Source organism: Pseudonaja textilis, chromosome 8 (assembly GCF_049901715.1).
Source record: "Pseudonaja textilis isolate UNSWEBS1 chromosome 8, rPseTex1.2, whole genome shotgun sequence".
Classification (NCBI taxonomy): domain Eukaryota; kingdom Metazoa; phylum Chordata; class Lepidosauria; order Squamata; family Elapidae; genus Pseudonaja; species Pseudonaja textilis.
In genome coordinates, this window is record NC_141997.1 from 40,185,741 (window position 1) to 40,207,390 (window position 21,650).

The 21,650-nt window shown below is 43.9% G+C and overlaps 1 protein-coding gene across 1 annotated transcript; it reads right to left on the reverse strand.

Annotated features, from left to right (window-relative positions):
* Positions 1-370: 370 nt before the first annotated feature.
* Positions 371-13,276, reverse strand: ACOD1 (aconitate decarboxylase 1). Its single transcript, XM_026705381.2, has 5 exons — positions 13,186-13,276; positions 11,614-11,775; positions 7,691-7,780; positions 3,415-3,620; positions 371-1,841 (listed from the first exon to the last, which is right to left on the reverse strand). The coding sequence occupies exons 1-5, from the start codon at positions 13,195-13,197 to the stop codon at positions 884-886; spliced, it is 1,428 nt and encodes a 475-aa protein (XP_026561166.1). The 5' UTR covers positions 13,198-13,276; the 3' UTR covers positions 371-883.
* Between the last annotated feature and the right edge of the window lie 8,374 nt (positions 13,277-21,650).

Consider the following 21,650-nt stretch of genomic DNA (forward strand, 5'->3'; position numbering starts at 1 on the left):
CACCGACAGAATTGGTTTAGGCTTTTATCAGCATGTATTTTCCAGCTATTTACCCAAGTCCCTTGTGAATAATAATTCCAATAAATTAAATATTGTAACTTCCCCCTGAAAATCCTAGAATCCAAAATTTTCTTAACCTCATAATGTTCATGCCCTGCAATGAACAAAGGCTTCGGAGCTACACGTTTTGCTGGCCTCAATGAAGAATCAACAAATGGCTTTAATAAACTACTATGAAACACTGGATGTACCTTCCCCAATAGCCTAGGGAGATAAGTTTCACAGTTACTGGGTTTATTACTTTAATTATCTGAAAAGCCCCTATACATTTTGGACTTAATTTCCTAGAAGGTAAGTGTAACATCAAATATTTAGTTGACAAATAAACTTTATCCCCCACTTTTAATTGTGGCTGCTGGGAAGGATTTTTGTCAGCTTGTATCTTTTGGATTTGTGCTGCCTTATTCCAAGCCTTTTTTATGTTTTCCCAAGACTCCTTAATTGTGTCCATCCACTCAGTTACTGACATGGATCTGGGGGGAGGTCCCTTGGCAATTCAGGCATGGGAACAAACTCCATCCCAGTATTAATTTGGAAAGGTGTGAACCCAGTACAGCATTATTATAAGCAACCTCTGCAAACGGCAGCAAATCGGCCCAGTTGGTTTGTTGATAATTTACATAGCATCTTAAATATTGTCCAATAATTTGGTTCGTTTTCTCACACAATCCATTAGTGCCATTGTTAACTTTGAACGGTCACTAAACGAAGTGTAAGGACAAGGACTAATCTGTTGACAGGAATCAATGAAGCTCAGATGATGATAGGCCGTGGCTGACCATGAAGGCCAGGCCAGGAAGGTTCTTCTCGGGCCACGTAGATCTCACAAAATCTCCCTCTTGCGTTGCCTCAAATCTTTGGTCAGCTCAGCTCCTCGAAGAAGTGAGAACAACTCCCCGCAGTCCTCCAGGGATTCCAGCCGATCAACTGCTTCTACGATGCTTTCAGCCACTTCTGGGGAGACAGCAGAGATGGCATTGGCGTGGAACTTCTTCACCAAATCCCCGCGGCTCAAGGGCTTCCTCCAGTGCCCGTAGAAGGTTTCACAACGCTCTTCCCGACTGTCTCCATCCTGGAGGACAACTTTGACCCCACAGTAAAGGCTGTTGAAGCTGGGGAGATTGTCCGGAGAATGCTCCAGGCTGGTCTTTCGGAACAGGTCATTCAACTCCGGCCTGGACAGTCTCTGCGACGTGAAGGATTCGGCTGAGACGAAGCCATCCAGCAACGCTGTGCAGGCGGCAAACTGGAAGGAGTGCCTGGCTTCGTGTTCGGAAGACGGAAACGGCCGATCAACATATCTAATGTTGGGGACGTCGAGCACAATGGCCTTGATGCGGCTAGTGAGCAGAGACTCCCCACTCCGGGCAAGATGCTTCCTTACTGCCAGGGCAGCTTCGGCCATCCAGTGTGTCCCCAGATGCGCTGGGAAGCTCTTGAAGGCCACGTCTTGTTGGTCCAACAACCAAGAGTAGGATTGCAGGCTCGGCAGCATCTGGGGCAGGTAGTCCATGTAAAAGGCCCCAAAGCCTGACTCGAGGTCCAGAATCAGCTTGTTGGCTTGCAGGCCCAGAGAGGCCAGGAGAGCTGCTTCCACGCCGTGCCGGCTGGCGTTGCCCATGTGAAGTGGTTTGGTCTGTGTGGCTGCATTGGCTAGTGGAGCACCGGCATAAGAGGCGGCTACCGCCATGGCTTCCTTACACTTGAGTTGGTCGAGGCCCAGGAGCTTTGCAGTGGCTGCAGCGCTTCCCATGGTGCCCAGAATGGAGGGTGGGTGGAACCTGGAAAAATCAAAAATGGCACCCGTGAGCAGAAGAAGGGCCATGAGGTTGGCTGTGTCAACTTTAAAAAAAAAATACTTCTTTGGTCTTTTTAGTTGCCAGCATAAAGGGAGTGGGGGAAAGTAGTGCATTCCTCAAATGCTTCAGATAATTGCTAGGCAGCCGAAGCTGTTGGCGCGCAAGATTATTACCAGAGAGCCTGATTGATGACTCTTGGCTATGGATGTGTCTCATTGGAGAACACATCCAGGGGGTGGGGGGAAGACCAGGGTCAAGGGGGAAAATGAATGATGTATCTTAGTGACGGCTGCACCCAGGTAACGGCAACATGGTCACTCCTAATAAATCATTTTTATTTTATTTTTACTCTGAGAGATGCAGCTAGAGACTTATGATATGAATGGGGGTGGATTTGTCAGAGCCCTGACTGGCTGTTTGCTTGGAAGGCAGAGCAAGGCAAGCAACCCATTTCTGGTGCCCTCAGATGGAGAGAGATCCCTGGCAAAATCTACAAAAGCTCATCTCTTCTTTTGTGAAATTGGAAAAGGAGAACTTATGTTTTTCACAGGTAACACACCGGTTCGCCCGATCCGGTGCAAATTGGCTGAATACCACCACTGAGCAGCGGCCCCAAACCTTTTGGTCACCGGGGATTGATTCCGTGGAGAGAGGTTTTTCCCTGGACCCATGGGGACATGCATGGTTTCATGGGCTGCCTTCATCCCATAGATGGGGCTTCACATGTTTGTGCAACCTGGTGTGTGGCATGCCGACTAGTGCCGATCTACTGACTTTGGAGACTCCTGGCCTACAGGACTCTGGTCTGGATTGTTCAATCCTAAGTGACTTTTTCCAATGCTGTTGTAACTTTAGGTAAAGGTTTCTCTCACACATCCGTGCTAGTCGTTTCCAGCTCTAGGGGGCGCTGCTCATCTCCGTTACAAAGCTGAAGAGCCAGCGCTGTCCAAAGACGTCTCCGTGGTCATGTGGCCAGCATGACTAAACGCCTAAATGCACATTAACTTCCCACCAAGTGGTCTGGTCCCTATTTTTATACTTGCATTTTTTACGTGCTTTCGAACTGCTAAGATTGGCAGAAGCTGGGACCGGTAACGGGAGCTCCCTCCTTTATGCAGCGCTAGGGATTCAAACTGCTGAACTGCCGACCTCTCTGATCGACAAGCTCAGCGTCTTAGCCACTGAGCCACCGCGTCCCTTATATAAACAATACAAATTTTGTGTACCTTTGTATACAATACAAAGTTGTAACTTTGAACGGCCACTAAACAACCTGTTGCAAGTCAAAGACTGTACATCACCTAAGTGCAAAGAAAACAGTACTTTGTGTCCCTGCAAGGGGTGCCAATAAATGATCCGATATGCCACATAGGAAAGTCCATTCAGGATTTGGTCTTCAAGTAATGACCATCTAATAAAGAAGCCCACTCGGCTTAGAGAGGAATAAGTGAAGCTCAGATGATGCTAGGTAGGGTCATGGCTGACCATTAAGGCCACACCAGGAGGGTCCCTCTGGGGCCTATTTCAGAACCAGTAAACGAAAACGAAAACGGACCTTTTAGGAAGATTGCTGGCCTCCTTGGAGAAGGTCATCAGCCTGCCTTGCACCTCGATCCCAACATTGAAAGCCAAAAGCAAGTCACAGCCAGAAACCTTTTGGTTTTTGGCCACCCCTTCAGCAACGGCCATGAGGGCTGACAGCACTGGCCCCGAAGGATGGGTGGTTGGATGCCACGTATCATCAAAATCCATGGAGTGTATCTGCGAAGGGGGAGAAGCAGAGAAAGAGAGAATAAATTTTGGGTCAGGGGAGTTGCAGTGGAGGTAGGGGCTTCACCTCCTCTCCTGCGTTTTCAGTTCTGTTGGGGATCATCCCCCTCATGCCGAAATCAAGATGGCCGAAGCTTCTCCTCGAGTGAGAAGTGACGGTAAAGCAAAGCACCAACAGACAGCAGGAATTTCCAGGGAAGGGAAGCCAAATTAAACCCAGCAGGTGATACTTGTTCTGACCTAGGCTTTGTCAAATGTAATGAAACACAATCTTGTTTGAAAAGCAAAACCTATTTTAATGCAATGCTGGGAATTATTTTCATTCTCAGCCAGAACTAATCTTAAACAGTTCCCCAAGATAAGCCCACGCCGTTCAGTACTGTAGAACTGAAACATATTAATGCACCAAACTTGATTGCAAAATTTATTGATTGAAAAATTGATTGATTGAAACGCACCATACTTGATTGCAGGAAGTACAACTTCAGCAACAGAGTGGTCAATGTCTGGAACACTCTACCTGACTCTGTGGTTTCTTCCCCCAAACCCAAAAACTTTAACCGTAGACTGTCTACTATTGACCTCACCCCTTTCCTAAGAGGTCTGTAGGGGGTGTGCATAAGCGCACCAACGTGCCTACCGTCCCTGTCCTATTGTTTACTTTTCTTATATGTACCCATTTCATGTATTCATAACTATGTATATACTTATACCTATTATCTTGTAAGCGATTGACAAATGAAATTAAATAAAAATAAATAGAATGCTGCCCAAAACAGAAGTATCCAAATTAATTATAACAGAAACCAACCAAAGTACCAGAAAAAACCAACCAGAGTACCCAGAGCTTCCAATAGACTATCTTCCAATAGACTTGGAATCTATTGAACTACTTTGCTTCCTGCAAAGAGTTCATCATCTGGGCCTGACTTTTATCCCTTAGGGGAGGGGCAATCACCTCCCAGCCTTACTCCAGAGTCACCCCTTCTGTTTCAGCTGCTCTTGCCTTCTAGCAGCTCTGCACACACATGCACTGGGAACAGGCTCCCCTGGGTGCTCTGCTTTGCTGCTGCCAGACTCCAAAGGCAGCACCCCACTCCCAGATGGTCCTGGCCCCATCCCTGCATCGGACGCAGGGCCCTCATCCAAGTCCTCTCCAGACTCCCTGACTGGTTCCCTTTCTTCCCCATTATCAACTCCGCTGCTGTCTGCACTGGCTGCCGGTGAAATTACAACAATATGGTTCTCCTGCCCTTTTTTCTCTTCCTACGAGATATCTCAAAAGAAAAACACTGCACAATAGCGGGAGAAACACCTCACCCAGGGGTGGGATTCTACCAGTTTGCACCTATTCGCTAGAACCGGTTGTTAACATTCTAAGCAGTTCAGAGAAATTGCTGGCCTAATCCTGTAAGGAAGGCAGGAAGGAAACATTCTGGTATTGCTTATAGAAACTGCCTCTCTGTTAACCCTTATTACATACTTGGCAGGACTAGAATTCCTATCTCTGGAACTTCTCTGGAGTTTTTTCTCCCTCCTTTGCTGGTACTTTGCTTGTGTGGAGTGACCATTCAAAGTTACAATGGCACTGAAAAAAGTGACTTATGACCATTTTTCATGCTTACGACTATTGCAACATCGCACAGTCATGAGAGACCAGGAGAGGAGATGCGTGCCTCGATGTGAGTGATATTGAGTTGGCCACGCCCAGCCAATAACATGACCACCAAGCCATGCCCACCACCTAAGACACACCCACAGAACCAGTTGTTAAAAAATTTGAATCCCACCCCTGACCTCAGCACCACAACTGCCCAACCCAAATCCTGACTCTGAGATCCTAGCATTCCCCATGTGGGGCCTGCATAAAAGTTCTGCAGTGCCTATTGAAGGCTGGAGCATATCCAAGCTCCTTGTTGAGTGGACAAAATTAGGAAAGACTCCTACATAGGTCACTTTGAGCTGATATAAAAGACTGACCCACAAGTGACTTATAGCCACATTTCACATGATTGCAGCATCCCCATGGTCACATTGCCAAAATTTGGCAACTGGCATGTATTTAGGATGGTTGCAACCTTTAATATCAAGTCTATCGATTTCTGCGCAATCTAATTTTATTTTTTTAATTACATCTTCTCTGGGCGTTTCCTCATTTTTCCAATACTGTGCAAATACAATTCTTGCTGCTGTCATGACATGCAACATTAAATACAAATTCCCTTTATTATATTTTTCTGGTACTGCTATCCCTAACAAAAAATATTTCTGGCTTATAATCTATATGTGGCGTTAACATTTTGCAACCTTTTGACAAGCAAAACCAACGGGAAAGCCAAATTCACTAATGTAATCATGTTACGAACTCAGCTGTAGGGATTCACGTAACCAATGTGGCAAGACAAGTTGTAAAATGAGGCCAAACTCACTGAACAGTTGTCTTGCTTAACCTCATAAATTTTGGGCTCAGTCGTGGTCATAAGTATATATCCCTGGACAGGTAAGGAGTGCTCTGCCGGTTCACACAGGGTGTATCCATATATGCATGTATGCATGTATGCATGTATGCATGTATATATGTATATATGTGTGTGTATGTGTGTATATATATATATATATATATATATATATATATATATATAATTATAATTATAATGTATATATATAATGTATATATGTATGTATGTATGTATGGTATTCAGCTTTGTTCGGGTATTTTCCCACGTCATTGTAGTTGTGCTTTTAAAGTTGTAGCAACGTTTCAGCAGAATCTCATCTGCCATCAACAGGCTGGGAAGCCTGATGATGGCAGATGAGATTCTGTCAAAACGTTGCTACAACTTTAAAACCACAACTACAATGACGTGGGAAAATACCCAAACAAAGCTGAATGTCATACATGTAAGTACCCGCAAAAACTTAAGAAATGTGTGTGTGTGTGTGTGTATCCATAAGTGTCTGATCTACATACCAGAGGTGGTATTCAGCAGGTTCTGATGAGTTCTAGTAGTTTAAACTTTGAGTAGTTCAGAGAACCAGGCAAGTACCATCTTTTGAGTAGTACCACCTCTGACTGGCCCCACCCCCATCTATTCTCTGCCTCCCAAGTCCCAGCTGATCGGCTGGGTCTTTTGTTGCTCTGCACAGGAGAACAGAGCTGGAAAGCAGGTTAGTGGGGTGGGGAGGAAATGGGATTTTGCAGTATCCTTCCCCTGCCACGCCTACCAAGCCACACCACACCCACCAAGCCACGCCCATAGAACCGGTAGTAAAAAAAATTGAATCCCATCACTGCTACGTACACATCTGATATTTTTTCTTTGGAGGGTTTGTTAAATGTGCAGACCCTGCTCTTTTGTTGCCTTACTGTGTGCATCACTTCCAAAGGCTGTGGAGTAGCCACAGGCTTCCCTCATCTCCAAAATGACCGCCCCCCTCTTGTTTCCCCCCCCCCCCACAGACACATTTACAGATTGAATTTCAGGAGGTCTGAAAATGTGAGGCGGAAAAGAAAAGGGCAGAAGACTTGAATCCCAGCATAAATGGATCCCACTTAAAACAAAAATAAAAAACAAGCCAAGCCAGGTTTATATTATTATGTAAAATAAAAAAATTGAGCTTTGATGTTAGTCTTTCATTCTACTGCACCAAAGGAAGTCAGAAGTCAAGGCCTTTCCTTCCTTCCTTCCTTCCTTCCTCTTTCTTTCTTTCTTTCTTTCTTTCTTTCTTTCTTTCTTTCTTTCTTTCTTTCTTTCTTTCTTTCTTTTCTTTCTTTCTTTCTTTCTTTCTTTCTTTCTTTCTTTCTTTCTTTCTTTCCCTCTGCCCTACACTTGCCCCTTCCCTTCTTCTTCCCTGATTATTTTTTTTTTTTGTATTTTTGTATTCATAAATATTTTAATAAAATAAAAAAAGAAACAAGCCAAGCTGAGCTGCTCAGATCTCAGCACACACCCGCTCAGAGGAAACAGATGGAGTAGAGACTCTATAGGCCGCAGGGACATTCTCCCAACAAAAACTTAAGTGGAATCAGAGGGTTATAAAGAGTACCAAGGATTTCTTACCGCCACACCGTTCACCAACGCTGCATAGAGTGGAGGCAGCTTGAGCGTTGAGCATCCCCAGACAGAACTGGATGAATCCGAGCTGTAAATCTGGGGGAAAAAAAAAAATCCCAATCCTGTTTAGGAAGAACTTTTGCACGTGAAACCAAACAACGCCGTCTCTTTATTCTTTTCTAGGCTCGTTCCACCAAGAGCATCAAGCACAACGAATCAGGAGGAAGAACAGAGTTCAAAAGTACTACAAGTTTATCTCATGCTACCTTTACACAAGAATCTGACCTACTAATGGTTAAGGCAAATTGGTGCAAACCAGGGGTGGCATTCAGCAAGTTCTGACCCATTCCGGTAGTGGAAATTTTGAGTAGAAAACCAGAGAACCAGCAAATCCCACCTCTGACTGGCCCTGCCCTCCATCTATTCTCTGCCTCCCGAGTCCCAGCTGATCGGCTGAGTCGTCTTTGGTTGCCCTGCACAGGAGAACGGAGCTGGAAAGCAGGTTAGTGGGGTGGGGAGGGAATGGAGATTTTGCAGTATCCTTCCCCTGCCACACCCACCAAGCCATGCCATGCCCACTAAGCCACGCCCACAGAACTGGTAGTAAAAAAAATTTGAATCCCGCCACTGGTGCACAAGCAATGAGCAGATGCTCCAAAATCCAACAGCGTATCCGTCAGGTCCGAGACCAGGATGAAGTAAACCAGGATAAAGTTCAAAAAGTACTCCAAGTTTATTCCATGCAATTGATACACAAGAATCTGAACTACTAACGGTCAAGGTGAATTAGCACCGAATAAGAGTCAATGGACTTCAAGGGAAGCTGGACTTAGCTCTCTTACAGCAGCATAGTGATTCCAAACTAATGGTGCACGTGACCCTGCTTTCTGGCTTAGCTTGGTTATCTCCTACAAAGAGGGCAACAGAAAGGATGCAGAAGTCACCTGCATGGATCTTCATTATGGGCAAGTAGATGCTGGCCGAAGGTAGCAGTTTGATAATGGACTCCATGGTTGCTATCATTTTGGGGATGGGTGGCCCTCAGGCAATCTGGAATGGAGCCCTCGGGAAGTAAACCACACCCACCCCTTGCTGGAGGAAGGGGCTGGAGCAGTACCCCATCTAGCAGATGACCCGAATGTGTTTTACTGCAGGTTTGAAAAGAAACTACAGCCACCTATCTCCACAACCCACATCTCAAACACACCAACAACAGCCAAGCCTCCTACAACTGGCCCCAATCCATTGGGCTCACAACCTCTGGTGATCACAGAAAAAGAAGTGCAAGAGCTATTACACAGACAGAAGCCAGGAAAAGCACCAGGGCCAGACAAGATAATTCCTTCTTGCTTAAAAGTCTGTGCTGACCAATTGGCCCCCATCTTCACCCGAATCTTCAATAGATCACTAGAGATGTGCTATGTTCCTTCCTGCTTCAAACGTTCTACCATCATCCCAGTGCCGAAGAAGACCTCCATCAAGGTACTGAATGACTACAGACCAGTTGCTCTAACATCTGTAGTTATGAAAATCTTTGAAAGGGTTGTGCTGTCCCACCTGAAAACCATTACGGATCTGCTGTTAGATCCCATGCAGTTTGCATACCAAGCAAATAAATCAACAGATGATGCTGTTAACATGGCTCTGCATTACATCCTACAACACCTTGAATCTCCAAATACCTATGCAAGGGTCATCTTTGTAGACTTCAGTTCAGCATTCAATACCATCATTCCAGACACTCTTCTAAGTAAATTAGACCAACTAGCGGTACCTGAACACACTTGTAGGTGGATCATAAGCTTCCTAACAGACAGGAAGCAGCAGGTGAAGCTAGGCAGAATCACATCTGATACCTGTACAATCAGCACAGGGCCCACCCAAGGCTGTGTGCTATCTCCACTTCTCTTCTCCCTATATACCAATGACTGCATCTCAAACGATCCATCTGTTAAAATGCTGAAGTTTGCTGATGACACAACAGTGATTGGTCTCATTCAAGACAACGATGAATCTGCATACAGACAGGAGGTTATACAACTTGCCTCGTGGTGTAACCAGAACAATCTGGAACTGAATACACTCAAAACCATAGAAATGGTGGTAGACTTTAGAAGAAACCCTCCTATACTACCACCTCTTACAATACTAGACAACACAGCATCAACAGTAGACACCTTCAAATTTCTAGGTTTTACTATATCGCATAACCTAAAAAGGACACCTAACATCAAAAACATCATCAAAAAAGCACAACAAAGAATGTTCTTTCTGCGCCAACTCAGAAAGCTCAAACTGTCCAAGGAGCTACTGATCCAGTTCTACAGAGGAATGATTGAGTCTGTCATCTGCACCTCTATAACTCTCTGGTTTGGTTCTGCAACCCAACAGGACAGACACAGACTTCAGAGGATTATTAGGACTGCAGAAAAAACAATTACTAACCCACCTGCCTTCAGTTGAGCACCTGTATACTGCACAGTCAAAAAGAGGGCTGTGAAAATATTTACAGACCCCTAACATCCCATAAACTGTTTCAACTCCTTCCCTCAAAATGATGCTATAGAGCACTGCACACCAGAACAACTTGACACGAGGACAATTTTTCCCCAAAAACTATCACTCTGCTAAACAAATAATTCCCTCAACACTGTTCAACTATTTACAAAATGTACACTACTATTACTGTTAATCTTCTTACCACTCCTTATCACCCATCCCCCTCCCACGTGACTGTTTCCTAGTATGATTTGATTGTTGATTGTACCCTATGACTATCATTAAGTGTTGTACATTATGATTCTTGATTCTTAACGAATGTACATTTTCTTTATGTATACTGAGAGTATTTACACCAAGACAAATTCCTTGTGTGTCCAATCACACTTGGCCAATAAAGAATTCTATTCTATTCTATTCTATTCTATTCTATTCTATTCTATTCTATTCTATTCTATTCTATTCTATTCTATTCTGTTCTATTCTATGCCAGCTGAACCAGGAAGAAGAATCCTCAGGTGGAGAATTGATATATCCCTTTAGGTGAATAGGAGTTGGGGGGCTTCAGGAAGAGGCTAATTGTGCTAATCTCCATAGCAGAAAGAAATAGCAATTAAGGATAACCTGCGGCAAAATGCAAGGCTGTTCCCTTAAAACAGGGGTGTGGAACTGTGGCCTTTTGATGACTTCAACTCCCAGAATTCTTGAGCCAGCCATGCTAGCTCAAGAATTCTGGGTGTTGAAGTCTGCAGGTCATCAAAGGGCCATAGTTCCCCACCCCCTGCCTTAAAAGATCATCCAAATTAACTACCTAACCAAAAAGGTCTCAATCGAGATCAAGGGAGGTACTAATACCACTCTATAAAGCCTTAGTAAGACCACACCCAGAGTACTGCATCCAGTTTTGGTCACCACACTATAAAAAAGATGTTGAGACTCTAGAAAAAGTACAGAGAAGAGCAACCAGGGTGATTAGGGGACTGGAGACTAAAACATATGAAGAATGGCTACAGGAACGGCTAGTCTAATGAATGGCTAATCTAATGAAGAGAAGGACCAGGGGAGACATGATAGCAGTCTTCCAATATTTGAGGGGCTGCCACTGAGAGAAGGGGGGATCAAGCTATTTTCCAAGGCACCTGAAGGCCAGACAAGGAATAATGGATGAAACCTGAACAAGGAGAGATTCAATCTAGAAATGAGGAGAATCTTCTGACAGTGAGAACAATCAACCCATAGAACAGAAGTTGCCTTCGGAAGTTGTGGGAGCTTCATCCCTGGAGGCTTTCAAGAAGAGATTGGACTGCCATTTGTCAGAAATGGTCTGTAGGGTCTCCTGCTTGGGTGGAGGGTTGGACTAGATGACCTCCAAGGTCCCTTCCAACTCCGTTAATCTGATTCCAGGTGAGAATTAGACAAGTTCCTCCTACCTTGCTGTACTGGATGAGCTTCTGAAAGACGTCCGTTCTGGTGCCCACCAGCCCGACTCCCAAAGTGTCCAAAATCATCCGTTTGCTCCTCTGAACGACTCGTTCGGTCAAGTGGCTTGGCTTCAGCCCGTGAATCACATTAGCAAAGTTCCCCGTAATATTCTGGCAAAGAGAAACCAAACCGTGATAGCCACGTTTTCTCCAACCCGGCCATTTTCTCCGGATCCTGACCTGTTTGGATTTATCTTTTCAGAAGCAAATCTATGGTCCTCCTGACCTACAACAGTTCATTTAGGGACTGCCCAAAGTTACAGCGGCACCGGAAAAAAAGGGGACTTATGATAGCTTTTCACACTTACGAGCATTGCAGCCTCTCTGTGGCCGTGTGATCAAACTTCAGACCTTTGGCAACTGGCATGTACTTATGACTGTTGTGATGCCCCTTTTGGGATCCCCTTTTTGGGACTTTCTGACAAGCAAAGACGCTGGGGAAGCCAGATTCGCTTAACAACCATGTTACTAACTTAATAACTGCAACGATCTGCTTAACAGGTGCGGCAAGAAAATTCGTAAAATGGGGGAGGGGAATACCTGCTTAACTGTCTCACTTAGCAACGACAATGTTGGGCTCAGTTGTGGTCGTAAGTCAAGAACTACCTGTAATATACCCTGTTAATTTCCTCCTTGCTGGCCAGCCACCCCCATGGAGCAGAAACACAATTTTATCAGAAAATGAATATTTTTTTTTTAGTTCCAATAACTTCATTTCCGCAGACCCCCTGGCTCTGTCTGACAACACAGAGCAGTGGGACGGAAGGAAGTGCCTTTTTTTTTTTTTGGTTTAGTTTAGCTTAGTTTATCGTCGTTGCACAACAACAAAATTAAATACCATCTTCAGTGTACGTTATAGACTATGAAAATAAAACACAAATCCACATCCTTCCCGTTCTATACACTAGATGGAAAAACCCCTGAGATTGCATTAATATCGTGCTATACAGTAGAATTCAACAGAGTTACTACCCTGGGAGGGAAGCTGTTTTTCAGCCTATTTGTCCTTGTTTTTTTCTGCCAGGTAGTTAATAGTTCAAAAAAAAAAGGATGCTCAGGATGAGATGGATCTTTCAGAACGTTTTGAACTTTCTTAAAGCAGCGGGATTTTGACCCGCCCTCCATTCTTGCCCAGGTTTTGAAGGCTGAGGATGGATAGTCTCTACCTCACCTAGCTTCAAGGGCCTGGTAGCCTTGCCAACAAGGGCCGTGGCAATAACACATGCACAAACCTATGAGCAGCCCATCATGTTAACCTCGGCCCTACAGGCGCTTGTCCTGAGCAGAGGAAGCTGCTTCCAATTTCTGGCTCCGCTCAACCAGTCTGTGCTGGCCTGTCAGACCTCCAGGACAATTTCTCCCACCTCTGCTACTTGACTCTTCTCAAAAATCAACAGGGATCAGGTCTGCAACCTCCAGTAGACACAGCCACACGTCCCTCCCTGCCTAAGCCCTCTGTCTTCTCCTCTTCAGCTGGAGCATCCGTGCCTCCTCCCGGGAGAAGGACATGGGAGAACCTACCTTGGCCCACATGATGCCAGGGAGTGATGTCCGGCGCCTTCGAAGCCCAGCCTGGAGCGGGCTGAGCTTCTTCCTTTTATACACGTTCAAGGAAGAGTGATGGGCGGTGAGTCACAACAGCCTTTCAACATCCCCAATTTTCCCTGCTCTACAGGGCGCCATTGGCCGCTGCTGCCCCGGATTGCAACAGGCTCTGTGTTAACAGCAAGCCACGTGCTGAGTCAAACAGGATGATTCGGGCTTCCACAAAAAGGCTTGTGAGTGACGCAGTGGGTTAGCACCACTTATCCCCGGGCGTTTGTGTGTTGTGAAAGGACGCAGCTGGAGGGGAATCCCCAAACCTCTTTCACAACTGAGGCTACCTGGCTAAGGACACAACGGATATTTACAGGGATTCTCACAGCAGAAGACACACTGCTACTCTATGATTTGTCAGCCTGACACTGGTAGAAAGCCTGCTACTGTAGACAGTCCTTGACATATGACCACAATTCAGCCCAATGTTTCTGTTGCTAAGCGAGATGGTTATGAAGTGACCTTTTACCCCCTTGCTTGCCACCGCCGTAAAGTGAATCTCTACGGTGGTTCAGTTAGTAACACGGTTGTTGTCAGGCCCCTGTTGGAGTCTGAATCCAAGGAGGAAGACGAACAGCTGACAGGGACAGTGGTGGGATTCAATTTTTTTTTACTACCGGTTCTGCGGGTGAGGCTTGGTGGGCATGGCAGGGGAAAGATACTGTAAAATCTCCAACGTTGGTATTTGCTGGTTCTCTGGACTACTCAAAACTTCCGCAACTGGTTCTCCAGAACTGGTCAGAACCTGCTGAATAACCACCTCTGGAGTGGGAGTGTGGCTCCGTTGGCTGAGGAGGAAACTGGGGAAGGGCAAAGTCCAGCTGGGCAGAGCAGGTAAGCGGTAGAACAAGGGAAATGGAGTTCAGAGGAAGACCCAGGCCCACCCCGTCTTCATCCTAGGGCACGCAGGGAGGAAAGGAGAAGAGAGCAATGTGGGTTGCGTGACTTATGGGGGAGGAAAGGGCCCTGATTCCCTTCATTAGCCACAGCTGGGAAGGGAGTTTAAAAGAGATGCAAGCTGAGTGTCGCATCTGCTAGGAACAAACGTTGAGTTTATCTTATGTTGACTTTGGTTATCTGTGTTCCTGGCATCCAAAGGCTGTTCCTGGGAGAGTTTTTCTCCAGCCCAGAAGGTAACCAGGATATTGGGGGCAAAGTTGGAGCTAATAAAGGGACTCCTACTGATTATCTGACCGTGTTGCCTTTGTGCCATGCCCCTTTGGGTCATCACAATTGTTAAATGAATCTGGCTTCGCCATCAGCTTTGTTGGTCAGAAGGTCACAAAAGTGGGATCACGTGATGTAGGGAAACTGCAACCGTCATAAATGTGAGTCAGTGGCCAAGCATCTGAATTTTGATTGCGTGACTGTGGGGAGGCTGCAGTGGTTGTAAGAGTGAAAAATGGTCCTAAGTCTCTTGTAGCTTCAAAGAACTGTTGTAAGTTGAGGACTACTTGTATATTTTTGTCTGCCTGACCTTAGTAAATGGTAGAAGGAATGTCTCTCGGTCCATCCACAAATGATGAATCCACAAATGATGCGGCCCAACTTAAGACATATGATTGGGCCTTCTGCTCATTTGTTTTAAACCTTCATGCAAGTCTCAATTTTGTTCCTGTCACATCTGGCGGGCGACTACGATTTGGGCAGGGAGTCCAATGTCTGAAAGACAGTTTAACAGAGAAACCAATCCGAAGGATTGTGAGATGTTTAGCCTACAACAAGAGTGTCAAACTCAATTTCATTGAGGGCCACATCAGGGTTGTGTTTGACCTTGGGAGGCTCTGGGGACCTTGGCCAGGGGGCATGGTCAGCTCGACATCATTCATGTCAGGAGCACCTGTGGCGGTTCGAGCACTCTGCCTACAAAACCGGGCACCCAAGCTCTGTTTTCGGCTGTGACGACTTCCTGCAACCTTCTCCAAGAGAAAATGGAGCTCAGGACGGCTGCGAGCTCCATTTTCACTGGCAGAGGCACCCCAGGCCAGTCCTTCACTAATTCCAGGGTGGCCCCATGGACCAGATCTAAGCACTTCACTGGCCAAATCTGGCCCACGGGCCTTGAGTTTGACACCCCTGGCCTTGAAGAAGGAAGAGGACAATATTGCCTATTGAAACCCTTCACCACCCTGACCAGGAAGACTGGAATTGTTCCATCCAGTTCAGTTGGGGATGGTCTCAGCTGCTAAAGAATCTGACTGGGGGTTCCCAAGGTGTTCTGAACAAGACCAGCAACTGCACCAATGAAAAAAAAAAGTGAAGTTTACTCATTAAATCTTGGTTTTCTCTCTGTGTCCTTCATCGTAGTGTTGTAGGAGACAAGGTAGCTGAGCCCAAAGGTGGCGTCAAATGCATCATCAGCCTGGACTCTCTACATCTCATAATAAGACCTAATTCAGCCTCCCCTTGAAGTCTGTTGACTTTTATGTGGCACCAATTTGCCTCGATCATTAATACTCTGGATCAGATCTGCCACCTCAATCCCGCTTTCTTCATGCTTCAGAGCCAGCCTGCCATGAGGGATGGGGAGGGGAGGGGGAAGGGAAGCCATTTGGGAGGGGGTAAAGGTGTACCTCAAAAGTACTTTGTATCATCCGGAGACAAAATTTCAAGGACACCCAGCCAGAGAGATGAATGCAGCTGTCACCTCGTAAAGCATCCCTGGCCTGCTATCGAGTTGTCATGGGAAGGAGGGGGGGGGAGAGTGGGGGCAGCAGCCCATGAGCCACAGCCAGAGGCACATTCCACGCATACCTTTCTCAAGACTGGATCCCAGAGGCGTGATCTCTAAAGCCGGGGTGGGATCTGACTGGCATTAACAACTGTTTCAGGGAGCACGCACATGTGCGTCAAATGCGTGCTGCATGTGCGTGCACGCTACTGGCTCCAGCAACCATTTACCGTCTCCAACTGACGAGTGGCATTCAGCTGTGCCGCGCAAAGCAGCCGAGGAGGAAAACACAGCCACTAAAGGACAGCCTAGAGCCTAAAGTGATCAGGCAGGCCAAACAGCAGACCAAAACTTCATCCCAGCGAATCGATTCGGTGTCAGCTGCTCTTCAGAGCTACCGGTTCTATAGAACCAGACCAACCGGTAGGATCCCACCCCTGCTCTAGAGCCTGTGAAGGTGCTCTGTTGGAGAATGTGATTTATGACACACCCTGGGGGGAGAGGGAAAACAGGGTCAGAGTTCAGCCTTAAATTATGTGGGGCAGAACTGACTTCACCTGGGTACGTGCTGGAATGTTTGTGCTCCTAATAAATAACTGTATTTCTTTTGAAAATGGGCTCAAGGCTTATAGTTTAATTAGGGCATCCGTTGGAACCCTGACAGCAGCAGCATTCCAAGGACAGCAGTTCCAAAAACATCTGGTTTGAATATGGTTAGACTTATGGGGATCCTTGGGAGTGCAGGCCTGGGAAACAGGGAGGTTTAATTAGGGAATTGGCGTGGGAACCTTAGGTCTGGCTTGGCTTGGCTTTGCTGTACTTCACTTGACTCTTGTAAAACTATACCTCACTCCAAAAATGCACTCATGGATTATTCTTGCCTAGGATTCAAATCAGGGCAGGAGCGACACTCTGATTCTTGGGTATTGGCACCATGAAATAAACTTGCAGTACTTTTGAACTCTGTCCTGTTTGCCGACTTCTTCCATTTGACAAGTGTTACCTCTTGGCTAGGTTTTGTGCAAATCCAGGAAGCAGGTGAATTCAGAAATTTACTTTCTGTCAATTATGGTAGTGGAAGCATTGTTGTCTCAAATCTCCCTTGCTCCCATCTCATTAATCAAACCGAGCCGAGCCGAGCCGAGCCAAGCCGAGCCGAGCCGAGCCAAGCCAAGCCAAGCCAAGCCAAACCAAACCAAACCAAACCAAACCAAACCAAATCAAACCAATCCTTATTATGGTCATGAACCAGCACAATTCATTCTTCATTGTGGAAAACAGAGTTCACCATTTGTACAATTCAAGTTCAGATAATTTCTCCTTCTCCTCACGATCTCCACTAAGAACTATACAGGTCCCGCCTCAAACTCCTCGGTTCCTCTCATTTCCCGCAACCCATTCTATTTCTTCTCTTTCCTTCCAGACTGCCTTCTCAGCAAGGCTGCATTTCTCCTGCAAACACCAAGGTTTCCTGTAAGTTTGAATTTGTGAAACTCCATTGAACATGAGAGGATAACTTTCTTCACTCCAGTGTATCCGTTTCACTTTCAGGTTGCATAATGTTATGTCATCCCAACTTCTCCTTTTATGCCCTCCAAAATAAATGGTTCACACGCCAGAGAGAAAGGCCATTGCAAGGTAGGAATATCATCATTTCGTCCATAGAAGCAAAACCTGAAAACTACCCTGAGGGCATCTTGGAGCGCAGGGAAAATTAAATCTGTCACTACCTTCATTTCTTCCCTATCTATTTGCCAGGAATTAGACATCTAGGATCCAGATTAAGCCACATTTTAAACATAACTCCTGAGAGATAAGAAGTTTTCTTTCTAAGCATAAAGAAATTCTGGATTCACTCATTGTAGAGGGACATGTCGATTTTCTGAGCAGCGAGACTTTCACAGTTCAAGGATAAACATTTTGTGAATATCTCTTATTTTCACATACAAATTAATCAGAAGGGGAGGTGGCTACAAACTCTCCTCACAGGTTGGGTTGCAAATCTACTGGAGTCAAAAATGTAAGGTCAGATGACAACCTGGCCTCACCTTGGATGTTACCATTCCCTAAAAATGTTATCCCTCTAGCCAGCACGGAGGAGGAGCGGGGAGGAGGAGGAGGAAAAAGGGAAGGAAGGGGAGGAGAAGGGGACTGGAGACTAAAACATATGATGAACGGTTGCAGGAACTGGCTAGTCTAGTGAAGAGAAGGACCAGAGGAAACATGATAGCAGCCTTCCAATATTTGAGAGGCTGTCACAGAGAGGAGGAAGGGGGTCAAGCTATTTTCTAAAGCACCTGAAGGCCAGACAAGGAATAATGGATGGAAACTGAACATGGAGAGAGATTCAACCTGGAAATAAGGAGAAACTTTCTGACAGCGAGAACAATCAACCCATGGAACAGAAGTTGCCCTCGGAAGTTGTGGGAGAGCCATCACTTGAGGCTTTCAAAAAGAGATTGGACTGCCATCGGTCAGAAATGGTATAGGGTCTCCCGCTTGGGTGGGGGGTTGGACTAGATGACCTACAAGGTCCCTTCCAACTCTGATTATTTGTAAAGGTCGGGGAAGAGGGGGAGAGAGAGGAATGCTTCAAAGAGCTCAGTTGTAGCTGTGCAATCATTAAAGTTAGCTTAGATGGAAAATACAGAGAACAACTCAAAAACAGCCTTCTGGCAAAATACTACTTACACACACACACACAAATCGATCTGCTAGACCTTCTGCAGAAAAGAAGATTAAACATAGATACAGCCCCAAACATTCTTTCATCTCTTGGCCAAATGTGCCTCAGAGGCATACAGCCTGCATGATAGCTGGTGATTTGATAGTCTCTCAGACCCAATTTCCTTCCTCTCCTGTCTTTTCCAGCCTGGGGAGAAATGCATGAAATCTACTGTTTATCACAGAGATCTGCTTTTGTGACTGCAAAGGCCAAGAAGGATCGAAATCAAAGCCATGATAGATAGGTCTCCAGCTAGAGGTGTCAGAGATTTGGTGTTCTTCAGATTTCTGATGAATAGTTTCAAGCAGAATGGTAGATCAAATTGTTCTGTATGCTTTTTCATTTCAGAAACAAGTTTATTTCAACCGCTGGTCCAACAGGTGAAATCCCCACAGAAAGTGACATCTTCTAAGCCTTCAGATCCTCCCATTAGTTTTCCTTGTTTCTCGAGGTTGAGTGCTATATTCAGATTCCAGAGGGTCTGGTTTTCATAGCAATAGCAATAGACTTTTTTTAAAAAAAAGTTTTATTGTTTTTTTAAGACAAATATAAACAAACACAACATAAAAACATCAAACCACCATCCATATATCTACATACAGTGTGTCGGTTGGTTTACAAATTGTTTTGTGCATCCATTTTGTAGTCTTCAATTAGAATTACATTGTATATGTTCTCATATTGTCAATCAAATATTCCTAAACACATTAATATCATTGTTAATCAATCATTTGACTATACTATTATTCATTCATGTTTTACAAAATAATCCATATTTTACTTAATTTATTTTATGACAGTTCATATTTCCATCTCAAATCTATCCTATAATCATTTTGTAGATATAATTTAAAAAAATACATCTTTATATATTCATTATGTTCTAAAAATCTACATATTTCATTACCATGTTTTATTGTCTAACCATTGATAGAATAGATCCCAAATTTTATAAAATTGTTTATCTTCTTGTTCTCGGATTTCAAATGTCAATCTACTCATTTCAGCACATTCCATTATTTTCTTAATAACTTCCTCCTCTGTTGGCATTTTCTCATTTTTCCAGCTTTTAGCAAATACAATCCTAGAAGCTGTTAGTACATTTACAATCAAATATTTCAATTCTTTACTATATATTTCAGGTAAAATTCCCAATAAAAATATCTCTGGTTTCAAATCTATATGCCTTTTTGTCATTTTTTCCAACCATGTGTGGATTTTAGTCCAATATTTTTTGGCATCCATGCATGTCCACCACAGGTGGTAATATGAGCCAGGTATCTGATGACATTTCCAACATTTTTCATATTTGTTCTTGAACATTCTTGCTATTCTTGTCGGGGGGAAATGCCACCTGTAAAACATCTTATACAAATTTTCTTTATATGCTGTTGACATTGTCATTTTATAGTTTTGAGACCACAATTTTTGCCATTTCTCTAAATCAATCCCATATCCAAAATTCTTCCCCCAAGCAATCACTGTTTCTTTAACTTGTTCTTCTAGTTTAATTTCTAATAAATATCCATATTATTTTTGATCACATTTTCATCAGTACCTGTCAAAATCTTATCTAAATCAGTCAATTTATCATAGAAACATTCTGTTTAAAAATCTTTATCATACCTTGAATGTATTCGCGCATATGAAAACCAATTCATCTTTATACCTTGTTCCTCTATTTTTGCATAGATTTAAGTTCACCCTTTTCATTCAATATTTCACCATATCTAACTGTTTGTTCCTTTTTGTATATTATAGGATAAGAAAATGCTTCAATAGTCGATAGCCAGACTGGAATTTTCAAATAACATTGCCTTTTAGTCTTCTCCAAATTTAATCACAGGGATTCCTGTATATAATGTCTTCTAAAATACCCCTGTGTTTTAGTTCCTTTATACCATAAAAAAGCATGCCACCCCAACAACAGATCATGTCCTTTTAGTGTCAACAATCTAGCATTTCTTAATGTTATCCATTCCTTGACCCACATCAAATTTGTAGCTTGGTAATACAACTCCCAATTAGGCAAACCAAATCCTCCTCTATTCTAGCATCTTGCAAAAGTTTTAATTTTATTCTCGCTTTCTTACCTTGCCATATATATTTCAACACGATTTTATTTAAATCTTCAAAAGTCTTTTCCAAGCCTAATTGGAATTGTTTGAAACAAATATAAAATTCTGGGTAATATATTCATCTTGATTGTTGATATACCCCCTATTAATGAGTTGTAAATTTTCACATTTCGCCATGTCTAGCACTATCTGCTGCTTAAGTTTAATATAGTTATTCTCTTTTAGTGTATCTTATTTGTGACCTGAATTTTCAATACATCTGCCAATTCTTCCTTTTGTCTTGATAACATATTCTTTGTCAAAATCTTTGTTTTGTCTTTATTTATTTTCAAACCAGCCACCTTCCCATATATCTCTATTTTTTCTATCAGTTTTAATGCTGTTTCTAGTGGGTCTTCTAAAATGAAAACCAGATCATCTGCGAATGCTTGCAACTTAAATTCTTCCTTTTTAATTTTCATCCCTTTTATATCCTTTTCTTCTCTAATATTTCTGTTTAGCACTTCCAAGGTTAGCACAAACAACAAGGGTGACAACAGGCACACTTGTCTTGTTCCGTTTCTTATATCAATAGAGTCTGTCAGTTCTCCCTCTATCATTACCTTTGCCGTTTGGTTATGATATATAGCTTCTATTGCTTGAATGAATTTTTTATCAAAGCCCATCTGTTCCAGCTGTAATAACATGAATCACCAATTCACATTATCAAATGCCTTCTGTGCATCTAAAAATATCAAAGCCATTTGTTTTTCAGGGTGTGCCTCATAGTATTCCAAAGTGTACAGGATTACTCTCATATTGTCTTTAATTTGTCTCTTTGGCAGAAATCCATTTTGATCAGGATGAATAAAATTATTTAGGTATTTTTTAAGTCTTTCTGCCAATATCGAAGCAAAAATTTTATAATCTGCGTTTA

Coding starts and splice junctions, on each gene's coding strand:
- ACOD1 (XM_026705381.2), bottom strand. Junction 7,781..11,613: donor AGCTCATCCAGTACAGCAAG/GTAGGAGGAACT, acceptor TTTTTCCCCCAG/ATTTACAGCTCGGATTCATC. Junction 3,621..7,690: donor CGTTGGTGAACGGTGTGGCG/GTAAGAAATCCT, acceptor CCCCCTTCGCAG/ATACACTCCATGGATTTTGA.